Source organism: Centroberyx affinis, unplaced genomic scaffold, assembly GCF_046629955.1.
Source record: "Centroberyx affinis isolate AG114_WGS23_722 - 3 ecotype Tasmania unplaced genomic scaffold, CSIRO-AGI_Caff_v1 ptg002635l_1, whole genome shotgun sequence".
NCBI classification, from domain to species: domain Eukaryota; kingdom Metazoa; phylum Chordata; class Actinopteri; order Beryciformes; family Berycidae; genus Centroberyx; species Centroberyx affinis.
Window position 1 is genome coordinate 77,015 of NW_027280828.1, and position 19,702 is coordinate 96,716.

Consider the following 19,702-nt stretch of genomic DNA (forward strand, 5'->3'; position numbering starts at 1 on the left):
GTTCAGCCAAGTGAAATCAGGGACTCGTAGCTCTTTTGGTCACACAAACTTCTATAGTGTATATACTGGACTGGGTCAGGTAAACCTGAAGCTTTCAGACTCCCGTCCTTCTCCCCCTGTTCAAATTAAAGTAAAGATTCACTACCCTAAACATACTGGACCCATCATCTCTACCTTTGTCAGTGTTGTTTATAGATTAAGTCTTGTACATAAAACACAGTTTTGTATGAAGAGCTATTTTCGTCAGAATAAACCAGGGGACACATCAGGGTTGAATGCCCCAATTTCAAAATCAAAATGGTATCAACAATAAAAAATATTTTACTTCTGAAATGGGCAAAAAATGCATTTTTCTTTCCCTTTATGTTTTTGATACTAATTTGTTGAATTTTTATTCTTTTTTAAAGGTCTTTTGATGTTGTCATTTGTCCTATTTACTTTTTTATTATCATTATTTTGTATTTTGTTCATCCTCAAAAAAGTCATTGCATGCTTGCTAAAAGGGAAAATTGAAGGAAAAAATGTATGAAAATTAAAAATTAAAAAAAAAAAAATGTTGAGGGTATCCCAAACATTTGTTTGAGTTGCTTGTTATAGCAATTGCTTGTGTTCAAAAGTACATTTTCTATGAAAAGAAAGCAAAAACAAAAAAGAACATTCTAACACCTTGTGCAATAAAGCTATCTTTCATACGTCATGGCTTCTGTCATTCTCAACAGACTTATTGGCATATCATCTGAAAATATTAACGACATTGAACTACCAGATAATCAACCAAAGCAGTCTCTCAGGCCAGTAGGGACACCAGATGAAATGGGTAAAGTGCAGAAAGGAAGAAGTGTTGTTGGAAAGAAGTGGAATATGGAAGCATCAAAGATTAAATTTATTATTGGAGCATCAAGTGATGTGCTGACACTATCCCAAAACTAAGTATAAACATAAAAATAAAATATAAACCAGAAGAATATTGCCAGCTGAAAATAATAATACAATCAAAATAACAACATAATGTGTATACAATATGAAAATGGGTACAACCATTCTAAAAGTATCAATATATATGAAGAATGTAACAAAGAAATCTGATATCTGAAGAAAGCTAAAAAGCTAAAATATGTGAATTGACAGCAATAGATATGTGTAAATGTGCATCATGTTCACATAAACATGTCTACAGAAGGCCATATGTACAGAAAGTGTGCTAATGTGTAGACATGCATTGTAAAAAATGACACACCTTGTCAATATATTCACGTACACATGCAGACAGCATAATGTCCCGATTTGGACATGTGCATTACTTACCGTCCCCTTGTCAAAACTGTGGATGGAGGTAGCTTATGTGCAGAAAAATTACAATGTGCAAAAGATGGATGTTCATAATTATCGCTATCCTCATCAGGGGATCAAGGGGATTATACATACAGAGAATGTGTCATATGTACTGCCTAATGTGTGAGAATATGCATCCAATATGCATGCAATATGCACCAAGTATCTATATATGTACAGATTAGTCCAGAGCATAGGGCCAGGGTTGCAAAAAGAACAAAGCAATCCTGATTCAGCTTCCTCTTGGTTGGCTGAGACTGGGGCTGTTTGGACAGGAAGTATTGTATAGTTCGACGGCTGAGGATAGTCCATCGCTGCATCAGCTCACCATAGAGGGGGAGGGAGATGTTGTCCAAGGTGGAGTTCAGCTTAGTCCTCATCCTCCCCTCTGTTCAGCCTGGATAGTTTGTTTATCTCGCCTGCATCCCTAGCCTTGATGTTGCCTCTCCAACACACTGCCACAAAGAACAGTGTGCTGGCCAACACTGATTGTAGAACATGTTGAGTCATCTGTCGCATGCATTGAAAGACCTCCTCAAGGCCTCCTCAAGAAGAACAGTCTCCTCTGCCCTCTCTCCTACAGGGCCTCAGTGTTGTCAGTCCAGTCCAGTTTGTTATTGATGTGAAGCCCCAGGTTCTTGTAGGACGGCACCATCTCCACCTCCACACCCGGATGGCCTCTTGCTTCTTCTTCTTCTTGAGCTGCAGATGGTTCTCTTTGCAACACCTCCAAGCCTCTGAAGCTCTCCACCAGACTCCTGGGCTCCTTCTCCTTGCTCTCACTGATGCCTCCCACAACAGAAGAGTCATCAGAGAACTTGTGGAGGTGTCATGACCCTGAGTTGAATCTGAAATCTGTGGTGTAGAGAGTGAACAGCAAAGGTGACAGTACAGAACTTATCAAGCCAGGCACTTGAGTATCCACATGAGTAATGTGATGTGACACAAGGACACCCTGCTCTTCATGGCACTACAGCTCTGCAGCCACAAGATGGCATCATAGCACTGCAATGTCTGCACCCTCCATAGAAGGCAACAGATACTGTGATGAAAGTATTCCAAGAGGGAGTAGTCAGTCATGACGGATAGAATGTGAATAATTGATGTTTTTCAAAGTCACCTGCACCAATCCCTAATTACTACAGCTTCTAGTTACTACAGGAGAGGTCTTTCTACATGTAAAGTGTGTGTTGTGTAGAACTAAGCTTGTATCCATTAGAAGGAGGCTGCATAGATAAGTATTGAGATATTGAGTTTATGGGCGTGGCTTACATAGATTGAGCCTTGTCCTGACTAGATTATCTTTTCAATGAGGATTTGCTAATTAAATTGTGTTTTCAATGGAGATTTACATAGAGCAAATATGGAAGCATATAATTTGTAATGTTTATAATAATGTGGACGCATGAGATGCAGTATAATGCAGCAGCCTTGTATTCATGCATGACATTGCCACGGTTGTTTACAGAGTTGTCTCGGTTGTGGTTTACCATTGCAATCAATCATGAAAATTATGTTAAAGCCACTCCACCATTGTCAAAGTGCTGAAAAATGTGGATAATTAGTCTAATATGTCAGGTGGCAGCAGGATGAGATGGGGCTTTTCAAAAGCTGCCATGGGCCTTCCCCTCCATTTCCACATAATACTGACGTTCAGCATGTCAGAACAGCAGGATCTGCTTTCTTGATTGTTACACTGGGGCCTCACTGCTGTGACAATTTAAGTAGTTAAATGGTTAATCAATTTAATTACAAATACATGGCTTGGAATAATTGAAAATGTATTTTTTAACACCCAAACAATTCCTTTGATTATATGGTTTTACCCCTCATTAAACTTGTGAAATTCACAAATTCCCACATTACTGGTTGGTAGTACCTTGCAAACTGTAAAAATCTCACTGAAATCTCATACACACACACACACACAGGAACCACAAGAGGACTGAGGACAATTTTACAAGATTTAATTTATTAACTATTATACAGTTCACGTAAGGCCTTCATCTTCAAACACCATCTCAGTCAGACAAATTCCATGGTTTGCTCTTGATGCACAGTACTTAATCTTTCACTTTTAAGCTATTTCACTTTAGTATTGTTTTGTTCTCATACTAATTTCATGTTTTAAAATAGGAAGAGGCGTTAGTCCTTCTCCCTTGGCGTGTTCTTAAATCATGCACTAAACTTAAGTGGCCTTAAACCATTCACAAAAATCGTAAAAATGGACTTTCAATCATTGAAATACACACTAGAAATGTTTTCTACCATTGACTAAAGGGTGGTGTTAAACCTCCCTAACATACAAATAAACAACCATTATAGAGTAGTATGCACTCACTTTTTGCTCATTGAGTGGCAGATTTGCCAAGGTTGTGTCATAAGTGAAGTGATGCAGCAAGATTATATCCTCCCATGAATCACATTTTAGTGGGACAGTTGGTTGGTGTTCCCCCTCCCTCCCACCCCAACTTCTGTGCCAGTCACAATGTTCCAGCCTACAGCTCTGAACCGTTTGAGAAGAGCCCTCAGTTTAGTCCGATGATCACATAAGATGACTGACTTCCAACAGCATTGAGATTCCAAAAGTACCAGTAAGTGATGATCCCAAATACAAATACAACCAATGATCTAGCTAATCCGGTCAGACTTGCTAATGAGAACCGTAACAGAGCCACAATCATCCAGGACTTGCATGTCTTATGGTCCATCTTGACTCGTCCCCACTGAAAGGACAGTGCTCCCTCGCATAAGTTTAATAGAAGGTGACGGCTAAAATTTTCAGGACTTCATTAACAGTGCTACCACTGGAAATGTGCTGCTTGTTTTCCATGAAAGAGAGCACAATATGCCAGCACAAAACTAGTTCACTAGAGCAGGTAAATGGTTGGCGGTGCTTCCTGAACGAGTCCCATCCACAAACATTTAATTTCTACTGGTCATTGTATTTAATAGCAGGACTAGCAGTGACAGTGCTTTGAGAATACTAAACTGTCGGAGTTAAAGGTCCTTAATATTAGATGAGTACAAAGAGCTTGGTTTGATAGACAGCCACAGCAACACATCCAGCAACCTATCATATTTCAAGCCTGTGGTTTCCATAGACACCAGATGGCGTAGAGCGTCATGTTATGGTATGACTAGGTTACACAGTCAAAGCTCGCCCTCTTTCACTTCCACAAGCAAGGTGGCCAAATCGCTCACTAACTTCACTGATGGCAGGCAAAGTCTTGTCAGGTATTGTAATAACCTGATTAACCAAACTTCCCTATACATCCACTCTGAACTGCCACAGCAGCTAGAAAGAGGACAAGCTCCAAGTAAACTATTTTTAACATGGCTGGGTGAACGAGGAATATGAGTAGATTCAGATTTCCCATCAACTTAAAAAGGGACCTCTGGATCAACCTAAAGAACACAAGTTTTTACAAAAGGATCTTGTTTCACAAGCCTGCACTAGTGCCACACTCAACCACTAAACAAACAACATGGACAATTGATCAATGTGGCATTTCTTCGAATTTAACACTACACTATCAAAAAGTGCTTCAGATAAGTATGTGGATACAAAAACAAGTTTGATGTAAACAAAGTTTGATCTGCCAAAGCTCTGTAGAGGCAATGGGTATGGCTGTTTGAGCTGTGAACGTAAAAACACACAAGAAACAGTCTGTCCCAAAAATCCCCTTTTGAGGGAGAAAAAAAACAGTGATCATTAAAGTGCATCCCTGGATGTATACCCCCCCGCCCGGACCCCACCCCCCACCCCGAGGCTGACCCCTCGAGTAGAGCCGATGAGAGAGACCCCAAAGGCAGACAGAGAGGGACCTCTGCTATATGGGGCAAACTGCTGCCCAAAGGACCTAGAGGAACAGTCTATAAATCCAGTGGCAGTACTTTCATGAGCAAAAGAAACAAACAAAAAAACCCACACATATGTAAAATAATTATACACAGATAAAAACATGGTGGCCACAAATTATGTCTTCCAGCTTGACATGGAGGTTTGGATTTCTTGGTAGTGTTAGGATAAGTGGAGGCTGACAGAAGAGAGGCTTACTGTTACAGTGCCCACTGCCCTCCACTTCTGCCCTGATGTCAAATTCCAGGCTATCAGGGCGCAGAGGGCAGAGGGAAGAGTCAGTCATCATGGTAGCCTGCCCTGATACACATACACACAGTATGGATACAAGTGACAGGCTGGGCAAGTGGCAAGTTTTCTCGGACACTCCTCGACTCCTCTCTCCATAACCTAGGTTTGTCCATGACCAAAAATGTAGTGTGCGCGTGCACGTGTGTGTTTTTTGTGTGTGTATGTGTTGGTGATAAGGTCCAGCATCATCATGGGCACGCGTGGTTTCATTGTCTCTCACAGTGTCTCTTGTTCGGCAGGAGAATGGTGGGAGTGGGGGTGTTGGTGGAGGGGCGGGAGCAGGGACTGCAGGGGGGACTGGGGGGTGGTGGGTGGGGATTGCTGCAGTGGGCTGAAGTGCGTGGTGGTGTGGGGGGGGGAGGAGCGGTAACAGGAATAGGCAGAGCCCCCGGTGAGGGTGGTGGTGGGTGAGGCGGGCAGGCCTGCTAGGCCAGTGGGGGAGTCGAGGAGGGGCTGGTTGTAGAAGAAGAATGCACACTGGTGGATGAAGGTCTCGATGATTGTCTGGTAGGTGCGTGTGGCAGTCAGGGCGTCCATAGTAGTGAAGTCAGGTCTCATGAGGGTGGGCCAGAAACAGATGGACAGGTTTTCACTGGTCATCAGGTTTAGCCTGCTCAGCTGGCTCACCCTAGAAAAACGCGCGCACACACAAATTTACTCACTCCCATCAACTACGGCAAGACAAAAACAGATGGGTTTCAACAAAGCCAGGTAAGTGAATAGAATAGTTGACTAGAGGGAACTCACTTGTGTAAGTGGCTCGTGACATATTTGAAGACATCATAATTCTCCCTGGGGAACCTCCTCAGGACATCCTTCATGGTATACAGCCTCTGCTCTCTGTCGTTGATCTCTGCACACACAGAGGCAGTTGCCAATAAATCTCAGACCTTATCATCAATGCAGTGATTGGAGCCAACTTGTCTCTCTGTACTTACTTAAAATTACTCATATCAATTATTTTCACATAGGCAAACACCTAAAAAAAGAACAAAGCACGTCTGCCAAAACCTTCCCTACCCTCTTCCCTCCTAAAGAAACAACAATCTTTTTATGTTCCAGTCAAGACCCTCCCAGCCCAGCAGTGTTTTCTTACTGAAAGCATCCAGTAGGTCCACCTGCAGGACACAAGGCACCAGGGGCTCAGGCAGCTCAGAGAAGAAGCTCTTCAGGCCTCCAGCCACAGTGTTGATGGAGAAGTCTTTCTCCACCAGGTCTAATCCATGGTCTACACAGGGAGAATGAAGGAGCAGAAGGGATCAGAGAAAAGGGGGCATCAGTGGCAGCTGCAATTAGGACTGGGCTAAATATAATCTGCTGCATGTCACAATTTCCTTTGGCAACTGTCTGTTCAAGTATTGATTAGGCAGCTACATAATTACATGACTAACAATTGGCTCACACAGGTCAGACAAGCAACTCACCCTGGTCAAACTGCCTCTGCATGCTTTCCATCTCTGACTTGTTCCCGCTTACCCGGTACAAACCCTCTGTGTTCAGGCCTGAAGCAAAGGAAAGCAGGAGAGAGAAAGGAGAAGAAGGGGAGAAAGACAGTGGGAAACAAGCAAAACACTACATTAGCCCTACTGGAAACAGGCATGGCAATACAGATGCTGCAGGATTCTGGAGCAACATTGATTATTGAAGAAAAACCTGTATTACATTCACAGCACATTGTGGTCACGAACATGTGCACTGGTTTACAGACAACAAAAGAAAAACTAAGAAAGAAAACACCTTACCTGTTGTCTCAATAAAGCGGACACACTTCTCAATGAAGAGCGGGATAGGTCTGTCTGGGGATACCACATTCACTAGAGGGACCCCAAAGTAATTGCTCTCCAGGGGCTTGGGAATAGCTGGACGGGGCTTTGGTCTTGTTTTCTGGGAAGAAAAGAAAGAATCGCACACAACTATGAGTATCTAAAATAGGGTTAATCATTTTGATGCTGGGTGGCATTCATTTGCTTCTCACAAAATGTCTTGTGTTGTTCACAATACGCAGAATCAAAGATTGTCAAAACAGGTGATTCTCACAATGAATCACAAGCTGAATGCCTACAACATCCCTTGGATCTTGCCATTGTTTATAGGTACAAGAAACCTGCCAATACAGTTTACATGGCAACAACCTATAATATTCGGTACATCATAGGTTGTTGCCATGTAAATTGTAAATAGGGACTTATAGTGTCTCTGCAGTACTCAATAGTGAATTTATAGTGACCTTATCATACTTTATGGTATTTTAATTACCTATGATATCACTATAATATCTGTATAGATATTACTGTACATCTTTTTCATACGAGCAAAAATCATACACCTATAAAAACAATAAAAGGATTAAGTAATATAATTTCTGTATGATATTGTTAAAGTAAGTCATACTTCATCAGAACAGCGCTAGCTTTTAGATAAGGCATACACACCTTGGCTGTTCGCCGCAGACTCTTCAGAATGTTCCTCTTTTTTGGGTCCTCACTCTCCTCATTAACAAGGCTTTCTCCTTTCAGGGTCCCAAAGTCATCCTCCTTGGATTTTGGAAGAGCTCCCATCTCATCATCGCTGCCTATGAAGCTCGTGCGAAAGCTGCTGAACTTGCCAAGGCGCTTGGAGCGGTCACGGTAAAGACGAGGTTTCACCCCTGCTGCTGAGAACTTCCTCCTTCGCTCCAAAGAGCTGCTGTCTGCTTCGCTGTCTGAGCCATTGCCATTGGAGTGCATCCTGTTGGAGTTGCGGATGGTGATGATCTTGCCCTGTGTGCTATCATGTGGCACTGAGTAGATGATCTCTTCATTGCTAGGGCGGGGTTTTGAAACAGCATCAATGGGCTCAGCGTAGTCTGAGGGATCATAGCCTCCATCCCCTCCAGGAACCCAGGTAACAGCTGAGGGCAGGGAACGACGATGGCCTACTGTATCTGTGTATGGGTTACGACTCACCTTCCGGAAGTCAAAGGTGACAGTCGGCTTAACTCTCACTTGGGGGGGTACTTTGTTGTTCAGCTTGTTCTCAAAGGAGCTGATATCGGAGATGACAGAGATGTCACTGGAATCCAAGTCAGGCAGGTTGAAGCCCCCACTATGAGAAGTGAGCGTGCCATCATAGTAGGGTGGAGATGGCTCCACATCATCCTCAGAATCCAGGAACATGGTGACAGGACTGGGAGAACTACAGCGCGGGGAGTACACATTCTCGTTGGTGCAGGCCTCAGCCACATTATCGTACATGTGAGTGGCCTCCACAATGTTGCGTTTCTCTACCACCTCTATCAGAAAAGGCTGGAACATCTCTATCCTGTGCAGTCCTCCCACCATCCCTCCGGACCCACAAACCACACTGTTGAAACGACCCTCAATCTCATGGGCAAGCTCCTCCCCCTGGATCAGCTGTTCACGGGCATAATCACTGTCAGTGAGCTCTGCCTGGCTATCTCCCACTGCCAGCAGCTGCACTGGGATGATGTCCTGAACCTCACACAAGAATGCACACAGCGTCTCCAGGGAGGCTTTCCGGGAGACTGAGTACACAGCGATGTAGCCATGTACTAACCTGCTCTTCCGCAAAGTGAAGGAGGCATGGTAGGAGAGCAGAGAGAGCTCTATAACCAGCTTGTGTCCACCAACTGTCTGCTCTAGCATTACAGAGGTGCCACTATTAGATATGGGCCTGCAATGCTGAGGCATTAGGAAGGGGGATATGAGCTGTTCAATGTCATAAGAGTCTCCACACATTAAGCACATGACAATGCGAATATCTGCCTCTGGAATAGGCTGATGAGGAGAGTCTCGGAGACCTGGAGGCTCAGGGAGGAGGGGTGGGGAGCTGCTACTAAAGGATGTGCTCCTCCTAATATCCAGAAGGCCCCTCAGCACCTGGTTGATTTGAGTCTCATTAACATTATGACCATAGCCCACACCAGGGGAGGCTGGGTCTAAGAAGCTACACTGCAGTCTCCTCGCAATCTGCTGTCCCTGCGTTATTAGGTTTAAGGCGGTTTCTCCACCAATATCTGCATATGACCCCACACCCCTTTTAGTGACTAAAAGCAGCGATGTTGACAGTTGAGCTAGCTGGCTGTCCCTTCGACCTAGTGTTGACTCCCTAAGTCTCTCAAGGCTTTCTACCACATAGGAGAGGGACTCCTTTGAATTATACAGACACAGACATCCATGAGGGGTGAAAGTGGGAGTGTAGAAGGAATTCACCGGAAGACGTACATTGCCCTCGATGGGCCGCAGTGTCAGCTCATACATCTTCCCGTCTAGCACGTACCGGTCATCATTCGTGCAGAGAGCCCTAATCTCATTGGCAAATTCCCTAGCCAGTCCATCCTTTCCCAGTATCACAAGGTTAATTCTGTCAGCCTTGGTGTCCCCAAAATGAGCTTTCATATCAAAAAAGGGGTAACATGTGGGGAAATGTGAAGCTAAGAGTTGTTCAATCTTAAAGTCTCCACACTGAGGACTGCTAGGGCAGGTCTCCTTGGTAGGGTGATATACAAAGTGGATATGCTTCAATACTAGAGCATCCCTCTCAGCTGGAAGTTTTTGCAGGGCCTTGAACCTCTGTTCTTCCCCCAAAACCTCCTGGATCGCCCCCATCTTCTCCTTGCTTGGCTTGGCATCCACCTCAAGCTCATAAAAGAGCTCAGAGTACTCCAGCAACAGCTCCTGGAAGTCTTCTTTAGCGTGATCGATGATCTCCTTCTGGTGGCGGTTATAGAGGTCCAAGTACTCTGGCTCCTCAAGCCACTGGTAGAATTCTTCATTCATGATAAAGCTGCGGGCCTCCTCCCAAGGTTTACCAGGTGTGACAAAGGGAGAGGAAGCCAACTTCTGTTTGAACTCCTGCCTCATCTCTGCCCGTCTGCACTCATTACGCAAATGTTCCAGGTGGGCATCAAATATAGCCTCTGCTGCTGCAGTCTCCAGCAGGTCTGAAGGGATTCTCTCATCCTCCATGTTGTCAATGTGAGATGTATCCTCCCATGGTGAGTCTTCCAGAACAACAAACCAGTGGGCAAAGTGCTGCTTGGACTCCAGAACCTTCTGTACACCAGACCAGCTCAGCTGATCTATCTCATCCAGGTCAGGCACCAAAGAACTAAGTGCTAAAGGAAGAGTGCTTAAGTATATTTTCCGACGCCTCTCAATATGTTCTTGCTTCAGGCGGTAGACGTGCTGCTGAAAGAGCTTTTTGCATTTGGCTGTTCCCTCCAAGAAGACGTATTCTTTGTACTCTGCTGAGGTGTTCATGCGTCGACTGGTGTTTAACCAGGTTTCATTGTGATTCTTTACTATACGGTTGACTAGCCATTCATAGCGATCCTTGGCAGAAGCTATCTGTTGACTCTGGAGCTTGAGAGCTTCAAAGTAAGGGATGATCTTGGGCTTGCCCCTGCTCTTATCAATAAGTTGCACCAGAGTGAGAAAGGCAAGGTCCACATTGATATTCGAGCGTGCAGATGTTTCAACCACTGGCAGACTCTTTTTAGTGATGGCAAATGTATGTGAATCTTTGATATAACGTTCAACTCCTTCATCACATTTGGTGAGGACCAGCACAATGGGCTTCTTAGTCTTGCTAAGCTGACCATATAGGTTAGTGACAAATTTCAGCTGGTCATCAAAGTTGCGGTTCATGCCCCGGCTGACGTCAACACAAAGCAGGAATCCATCAACCTGTAGCTTGCCCTCGGGCATTTGTTTCTGCTCAAAGTCTTGCTCCAGTCCCAATTGGTCTGTGCAAAAGTACATGAGCTTCTCTGCTGAAGCCAGCTTGGTTGCAGCTGCCCTTTTGATGTAGGGCTGCATAGCAGTGCTACGGTGTGGCTGAAATGTCTGGTCATCAATGAATTCTGTTTGCTCCACAACATGCATTCTGCACTCTGGCCCCTCCTCCAGAACCCGCGCCACCTCTCCCCAAAACAGGAAGTGATCATTATTAACCACTCGACCCCCAAAGTCACTGGTGCTCAACACTGAAGTGTGGTCCAGATAGAAGTCATCAGCACTTGGCCGCACAAAGCGATTACACAAGCAGGACTTGCCAACCCCACATTGCCCCTTCTCTTTCTCTGTTCCTGACAAACCCACCACAATAAGGTTGTAAATGGGCGATCGGGCATCTTGCTTTTTCGCCATCATCATCGTCTACTGACACTCATCCTGCCATAAACAGGCACTGTATAAGGGAGTAAACTTGGATGTTTGTCCATAAAGTAGCTGATTCACAGAGGAGCTCAGATTTCAATTTCTCCTATTTGGCTCCAACTTTAATAAACAGCACAGCAGTGGTACAGCATGAGCAGACGTTGCTTTCATTCATTCCTTATATGGCGCAGGCCCTGTAAAAAAAAACAACAAACAAAAAAACAGAAATGAGACATTGGAATAGGACAATAAATAAAATTGGTGTTTTGAATAAAGAGGAGAAAACAACATAAGAGTTTGAACACCACCCAAATATTTGTAGTTAATACACAGAGGGGGCAAATAATGTCAGAAGTCAAGCCCTAATTAGGTCACACCAGGTGACCATAAAAAGTGAAAATGTTGTACCATAGTGAAATGACACTTAAGTTGGTATGTGCTAGTGGCCACCCATTGACAGTATCTTTGCCATTAGGATGTCCAAGGCTTTGCATTAGACTGTCTGACTGACTGTTTATATGTTCATCCTTATTAATAATCTGGTAATCTCTAATAATACAGTTTCTCGTGTGTAAGCAAGGAAGGGAACAGCAAGTCGATAAGCACCGGCTTTTACTCAAAATAGTTTCTCTCCATCTTAAGTAAGGCCAGGTACCTCGTTTGAGAACAACCAGTGTTGGGCTCTTTGTTTCTGAGTTCAACCAGTTTGTAGGCACTATTTACTGTCCCTGCTCATGAATATAGCTTTGATCATGTATCAAATACACATCTTCACAAGAATTTAAATCAGGCAGAAACAGAAGCAAAAGTCTGATCATTAGTCATAAGAAATCAATTGTAATAAACATGAGATCACTGCATTGATATTAGTGCAATCAATTGCTATCAAACTCTACTGTAGTTTTTGGCGTTACACCTAGCCACCTGTAAAAGCATAATCTATAATCACAGTCTCTAATCATAATCATTTTAGATGATGGCCTATGGCAACCAGTCATATCAGATAAGACTCTGACCATGAATTTTAGATAGGTAATGGCCAGAATAAAGGAAACATCTAGGTAAATGGAAGATACAAAGCACATTGAAAGCTGTAGCTCTGATTGAATTTTCAGGCAGGTTTCATCTCAACTCAACCTTTTAGAGGGCAAGATAAATTCCTAAAAAAAAACAATCAAACCAATATATAGCCTAAGTGATTACTGCCATCCTATGGTGAAGCATGATGGGAGTGGTGTTTTTCAAAATGACAATGACAACTGATCACTGAATGGTAAGACATGCATGAAAACAATGTATACCATATACTATGGACTCCTCAGTCACCATTATTCAACCCAATTGAACACTTACAGACTAAGGTATCATCACCACAATCTCCAAAGACAAAATAATGGTATTTCTTGTGAGAGAATGGTGTCTCCCACCAATAGAGGTCCAGACACTTGTGGAATCTATGCCAAGGCATACTGAACCTGTTCACCCTACTAAGACACTTTATGTTACTGCCTCCATTATTTTAGCATTTATTTGTAAATTCTGACATAATAACAAACTCATAATATCTGCAAAGACAGACAGAAATGACCAGCTGCATAATTTCCCTCGTGCAAAATGTAATGCTACACTGCAATCAAACATCATGACCAAAAGAGGAATTGGATAGTAATGAAATGAATAACCTGTCATATGAAGTGACCACCCATTAGAAACACACAGCTTTGGCAGGGTCAAAATCAACCATGGGCAGCCCATACCGCTCAGCTGAGCTAGGCCTAATACCCAAATGAACAGACTTTGCAAATGAAAACAAGCAAACTGCCTCATCTATCACCCCGATATCTAAACACATATGCTTTACAAAAGCACACATTCAAACAAATTCAATTATGTACTTAGATCAGATTCTGTACATGTTTTGCAAAGGATTAACACAGGCTTTAGGGGTGCATTTTCGTAGAGAGGGCTGACCACGCCAGGCCTCTGCTGTCTACATAATGAAATTGCAGAGTCGAAATCGGGGATACATTCCCCTCGCCGACTGACAACAATGATCACACGCAATTAATTTACACGGATGCCCGGGGTGTAGCACCCATCGTTTCACTGTTATATATTAATTAGAGAAGAGAGTAGATCGGGTACATACCATCGCATTCTCCCTTTCTCTCCTTGCATCTGTCAGGCCAGCGCTTGCCGCAGCCCTCGCCGCCTGATGTGCATGAGCATAAAGACGCAGAACGCACTATAGGTCGTCTCAATTCTCAAACAATACTGATAGTACCACGACTTCAACGTGGAATTATTTAACTCAAATATCGTTTACCCATGGTTGTATTTTCTTGTTTAGCATCTGTGTTTTCTTTGCGACAAAACACGTCAAAGCCAGAAATAAATAGCCCAAATAATAGCACAATCCAATGTTGTTCTTGCAAGGGTTTCCTCGTGAGAAATACAGGCGTTTAAAATCTGCTTAACCGTCTTCTTCTCCGTTCACCACGTTGCTTTTTCAATAATTATTCTGTCCATTGTTGTGCCCACATAATGCTGGGTCGGTCGTTCACGGGGACAACGGTGAGTTTTGTTGCAATCGCCGTAGTGTTTCGTCTGAAATAGGCCTCTACTGCAACAGAAATTACTCATGTCCTTATCAATTTATCAGTAGATTGCGTGTGTGAAAGTGGTTTTTCTCCAGCTTTCGATAATGGCGGCGGCCCTCCTCCCCGGACCTAATTCCCCTCTTCTTTTCTTTGGGAAAAGGGAGCTGTGGAGACAGAAGCGGCGGAGAGACTCACCCAGCGGCGCCCTCACACAACTGCAGCACGTCGCGAGCTGCTGTCAGTTAACCAGTATACTGCCTCTGCCGGGCTCGTTGCTCAAAAGTAATCAGTTACTCACCACTCGGTACTCATTTCCAAAGTAATGTTAATCACTTTCGGTTATTAGGATACTCGCCTGGGAGCAATATTTCCTTACACTGGTCGTTATAAAACGTATACTTCCCCGTTACACCCCGAAAATTGGCGGTTACGTCCATGACGTTACGTTTAAAAAAATCGGGCCTGTGAATTATCGAGGCAACCAAATGTTGATGCCCAACGTCCCTGTCATCGTCTTTGGACGGTTAACTCAAACTAGCAGGAAGACTTCCACCCAAAACAAGTAAGCCTAAACATTTCTCCTTTCATCTCATTTATCATAGCTTAGAATGAAGATGACTACTAATTATGATTAGCCTACTAGGAGGCCTATAGGAATAAGATGATGTTGCCTGTTTGAACTGAAAATGTTGTCTCTAGAGGTTTGTAGCTTATTATTGGGCCTGATTGTCTCAGGCCTAAATAGTCAGTTTTCTCAGTTAAGGCTCTGAGAGGGCCCGTAGAGCCTTCTCTGTAGGCTACAGCATACAATATCGGTCCGGGGACCTCCATGAGGTCCTGAGAGGCTTCCAGGGAATCCCAGCAAAATGAGGAATAGTTTCACGTTATCACCTCACCTAACAGTAGCCTAGCCTACGTTAGGCAAATAAATCATAATAACAAAAATCACCTCATATGGGGTTCCTTAGGACAACATAACAAAATGGGGCCTGTGGTCTAATGCATCTATTTGTGGGTCTGACATGAAAACAATTGGGCACCCCTGGTCTAGGCTAAGTATCCCAGTATTACAGGCCTATAAGCTTTACAATGAACTACAATTAACGTTTCAGCTCCTCAAGTATAGCTATGGCATCAGTATCCTAGCTGATTACTTTTATTAACTATAACATTACCGCCTCCTGGCGGATTTATAGGCTATAAACTACCTGAAATCTTGTGATTCATAAGAATATTACGATGTAGGCTCAGTGCGGTCACAGTTAACCTTTTATTTCTGTCATGTCTCTGCTATACTGCAGTTAATTTCACTGGACTTCAGCAGTTCCGAGTGGGACTGCATTTGATCTATGCTGTTGAAAAAAAACAACCTGTGACCTACAGAGGCACAGGCAGCCGAAACTGTTCAGAACAAGTCTGATGCCGAAGCAATGGAAGGAGGGACACCAGAGTGACTGCTGCTGCTGGAGTACTATGGGAGGAAAGTGCTTACTGTACAGCTTGAATTAGGCTTAACATGCGTCCTGAGCCTTAACTGATACCAGAAGATAGACTTAAGGTATGTCTATTTATTTATTTACTTATTCTTATTATTTGTAGTCATTCATATGGTGTGCATAATGCATATGGACAGCTTTCTCAGCATTCTATTTCAATTAAATTCATTAAAGCTTACACTTACTGTTGTTTGATAAGAATTCATGCATCAAATTTTTTTTAACATAACCAAAAATTAAACATTCAAGTTTATTTTGTTTTAATAATAGTGATAATGACAATAATAATATTAATAATAACAATAACAATAACAATAACAATAACCATAATCAACATCACCATCACATCATCAAAAGTCTATTGGAAAAAAAAGTCACATAGCTCATGGCAGGGTGGGATAAAATACCTAAGAATAAATAAATAAATAAACTGTATATTTATATTTCAAGTATCCTAAAGCCATTATAAATCAAGGAGCATGCTAGTTATAATGGTCCTTCTGCTGATGGTTGAGTATTTGGCAAATCATCATGACAAAACATATAATCAGGGCTGTTTGAATATTTAAAAAGAATGCTTGACAACAAAATTTCCCTTTCACAACAGAGGCACAGGATCCTGTTCAGTGCAGTTGGCATTACCACCACTAGGCAGAGCCCTAAGCCATCCTATACATAATACAACTATAAGATCTGAGTGATAACGCCATGCTGCTTAATATTCCAGTGAGCATGCAAGTAAAATGACATTACTTGTCTGAAAATTCTTCCTCATCCTTACGTTGATCTACTGGGCTTATCACATCAAGAGAAAATCAACTTGAGCTATTTTCAAATTATCGCATCCCCTTCAGGTGTTGCCTTGGTCATTTTGCTTTTTTGTTGTTTCTAAATTCCTAAACCATGCAAGTGTGCAAGGTTTTGTTTTACACCTTGATCAATTTATAAAATAGCCTGTGTGCTGTAACAGAGATATGGGGGATGAGAGGGTGTAGAGGTGAGTACGAGGTAGAAAGGGTGAGGGAGAGCAGATGGGTGCTGAAGGAACCGAGCACAGATGGACAATGGGTGGGACATGGCGACTACACCAAGGTCATAACAGACAGATAGGGAGGCTAGATTAGAAGGTAACCCGAACAGCATCCAGACATATCCTACATTTTTTTATTGGCAAATTACTTCATCATAAATCTCCATTGAAGCATACATACTGCCACAGGATAAGGCTGAAGTATGGAAAGAAAGAGAAAGAGAGAGGACAATTAGAGACAGACAAGGAGCAGTTTGCATGTTGAGATATAAATGAGCTAGCTGCTCAGTGCCAAGGATTATATCTGATACCCACTATCTCTTTTATTCTGTCACACACGTCTCTCTCTCTCTCTCTCTCTCTCTCTCTGTGTGTGTGTGTGTGTGTGTGTGTGCGTGTGTGTGTGTGTGTGTGTGTGAGAGAGAGAGAGAGAAGAGAAAGAGAGAGAAGAGAGAAACAACCCATTTTCCACCCCACCCAAACAAGTCATCATCTCTCTATGATTCATCGTTCCATTCAATGGGAAAACCATAACAGTTAAAAGACAACATGAAATAAAACCTATATGGCCCCTTTTCTATACACACACACTCTCTCTTGACACAGCTGTTATATGAAGTCAGACAATTTACCATCTACTATATTATGCTAGATTTTCTGGATATTCTCCACAACTTGTCAGATGTTCAGAAGTTGTTTTTGAGTTTATAATGTGATTTCCTGTCATTTTCAGAAATTGAAGTCAGGCGCAGCTTGCACTCTGCTAAATGAGAAAGCCTAGCTAGACATGATACTAAAAGGAGGGGAGGGGAGGGGAGGGGAGATAGACTGTTGCTTTTGAGATATCTTTGCCACTTGGAATTGACTAGGATGTAAAAAAAACAACAAAAAATAAACATATTTTTTCAGTCTTACATCTTGTTTTGGTATTGAGCATGAGGTGGGAAGCAGTGGTGTCGTGATAGCCGAGGAGTGAGTGTACTGCAGAGAGGAAGTTGGTTAAGTTTAATCAACCCAGTCCTAAATATTGTAGTAGCAATTATACTGATGGAATGTGTTAGCTCCTGCTTTAAGCAACATTTGTTTTGGTTTCACTTTTTATCAAACAAAACTGGGTCCTCCACATTTTTCTTGTCCTGAGACTGAACTAATTGAGGAAGGAAACCATTTCAATCATGCAGGTGTACACTTGCAGGAGATAGATTTAAAATATTGAAAGGAACAGTTCAGATTAGAGCTGAGCGCAAACAAATGGTCATGAAGGACGATCTTGAACATCAGGAAACAGCTAGGAAGGAAATCCTACTTACAGGAACTGCAAAACAAAGATAGGAAGACTGAATGAAAAAAACAACCTCAACTGGAAAATAAGGGAAGATGACAGAGGGGATGAGGATTGACTCGTTGGAAGTTCTGTGTATCAAGTGGAACTTTAGTTTCTTTTTGATTTGGCTGGTGGTAAGCTTGTGCCAGATGCTGTTGTTTGCTGTGTCCAGAGTAGAGAAACCAGATGTGTCAGAAGATAATTACCCTCATGTTTTCCACATGCATGGTTACACATGCCATGCTCTTGGAAGCCTCTCAAAAGTCTGAGGATGTTGCCAGTGATCCAACTATGAATGATTTGTCATAGATTTTTATGTGTGATTCTGACTTCAGTAAACTTCATGAGTTGATGTCTTTGACAACCCCAGAAGTGAGTGAGTGGGTGGGGCCTTTAGGAGTTGAGACGGTCTTTGCTATTGACACTGTGTGTGGGCTCAAAGTAGCTAAAGACTCCAAAATACCCAAATATGCCCAAAGGAACAGTTTGAATAAGTTGCTGTGGGAAAATGGAGTTCCTATTCCAGCTGTGAGGGGGATAAAAAGCATAGTGTCTCTCAAAAGTATGTTACAATTACTCTCTGACAATAGAGACAACTGAGATTGGCTATTAATGGCATTATGACAGGCAATGTTGGAGTCCACAAGACATTTTTCCAGCTCTCCCGAAAACCAAATCAAACTGCACAAGAAAATCCTCTGCAATCTATGCCTCTATAGTTGGTGAGCCTGTCAGAAGAATACCGGTTGACAGTTTTGGTCATTAGCCCAAAACACAGGCTTATAATCAATATTACTCAAAAATAATAAATGCAGCCATTAATTTCCCTCAATTTCACTTACAAACCACAGAACACCACAGCTCCCAGTGTTGTGAAGAAAAATTCTCTTCATCTTACTATTCAGATTCATAAGACGCTCTCGAGAGATTTCACCAGACTTTGAAGTCTTCTTGAAAGCTTACTGCTTGCAGGTTTAGAAGCGGGCACATGGGATGCTTCTGGTGCTTTCTGGAGTTTGGAAGTGGTAATAGGATCTCTTAGGTTCAGCACAAATGAACTTGTTTTTGGACATCTTGTCAAAGGTCATTTGAGCTTACTGAGACGGTTGTTACAGGGCAAGAAGAAGAAGACATAAGGAGGTATAAAGGGTAGTTTCAACTTAAAAGGCCTACTTTTGTTTTGGATGAAGAAGTCCTTGATCTATTGCTTATTTTTGGGCAACCATTAATGTGCAATCGCCGTGGCACATCAATATTTTTAGGTCCTTGTTGAGAAAAAAGTTGTTAATGGATAACCTTGTCACCACACCAAGTGTAAAAACAAAACATAGCTGTATCATGCCAATATAATGAAACCATAGAGATTGGGTGGGAATGGACTTGTGGTGGTTAGACTGTTGACAGTAGTCTTCTTCAAGAGAGTGAATACGCCCTGTGCTATTGGGACATTTGAGTAACTCAGAGTACTTTTATTTTGAAATTCTTGCCCAGCAAATTGACACACTGTTCCGCTAGTGTTATGAAGTTGAGTTCATATAAGCATTACCGTTCATTGTCCTTTTAGCCCTGTCAACCCAATTTTCCCTCAATGTTCCCTAAATCCTTGTGT

General features: G+C 42.6%; 1 protein-coding gene across 1 annotated transcript; it reads right to left on the reverse strand.

The window, feature by feature from the left end:
- Positions 1-5,126: 5,126 nt before the first annotated feature.
- arhgap35b (Rho GTPase activating protein 35b) lies at positions 5,127-14,371 on the reverse strand. Its single transcript, XM_071534907.1, has 7 exons — positions 13,793-14,371; positions 7,918-11,837; positions 7,228-7,369; positions 6,910-6,987; positions 6,582-6,713; positions 6,233-6,338; positions 5,127-6,113 (listed from the first exon to the last, which is right to left on the reverse strand). The coding sequence occupies exons 2-7, from the start codon at positions 11,638-11,640 to the stop codon at positions 5,702-5,704; spliced, it is 4,593 nt and encodes a 1,530-aa protein (XP_071391008.1). The 5' UTR covers positions 11,641-11,837; positions 13,793-14,371; the 3' UTR covers positions 5,127-5,701.
- Between the last annotated feature and the right edge of the window lie 5,331 nt (positions 14,372-19,702).

Bases quoted from the DNA above. Each gene is read 5' to 3' on its own strand.
- arhgap35b (XM_071534907.1), bottom strand. From the start codon at position 11,640: ATGATGATGGCGAAAAAGCAAGATGCCCGATCGCCCATTTACAACCTT. The intron at 6,714-6,909 runs GTGAGTTGCTTG...CTCCCTGTGTAG, and splicing joins GCAGAGGCAGTTTGACCAGG to ACCATGGATTAGACCTGGTG. The intron at 6,339-6,581 runs GTAAGAAAACAC...CTGTGTGTGCAG, and splicing joins GGACCTACTGGATGCTTTCA to AGATCAACGACAGAGAGCAG.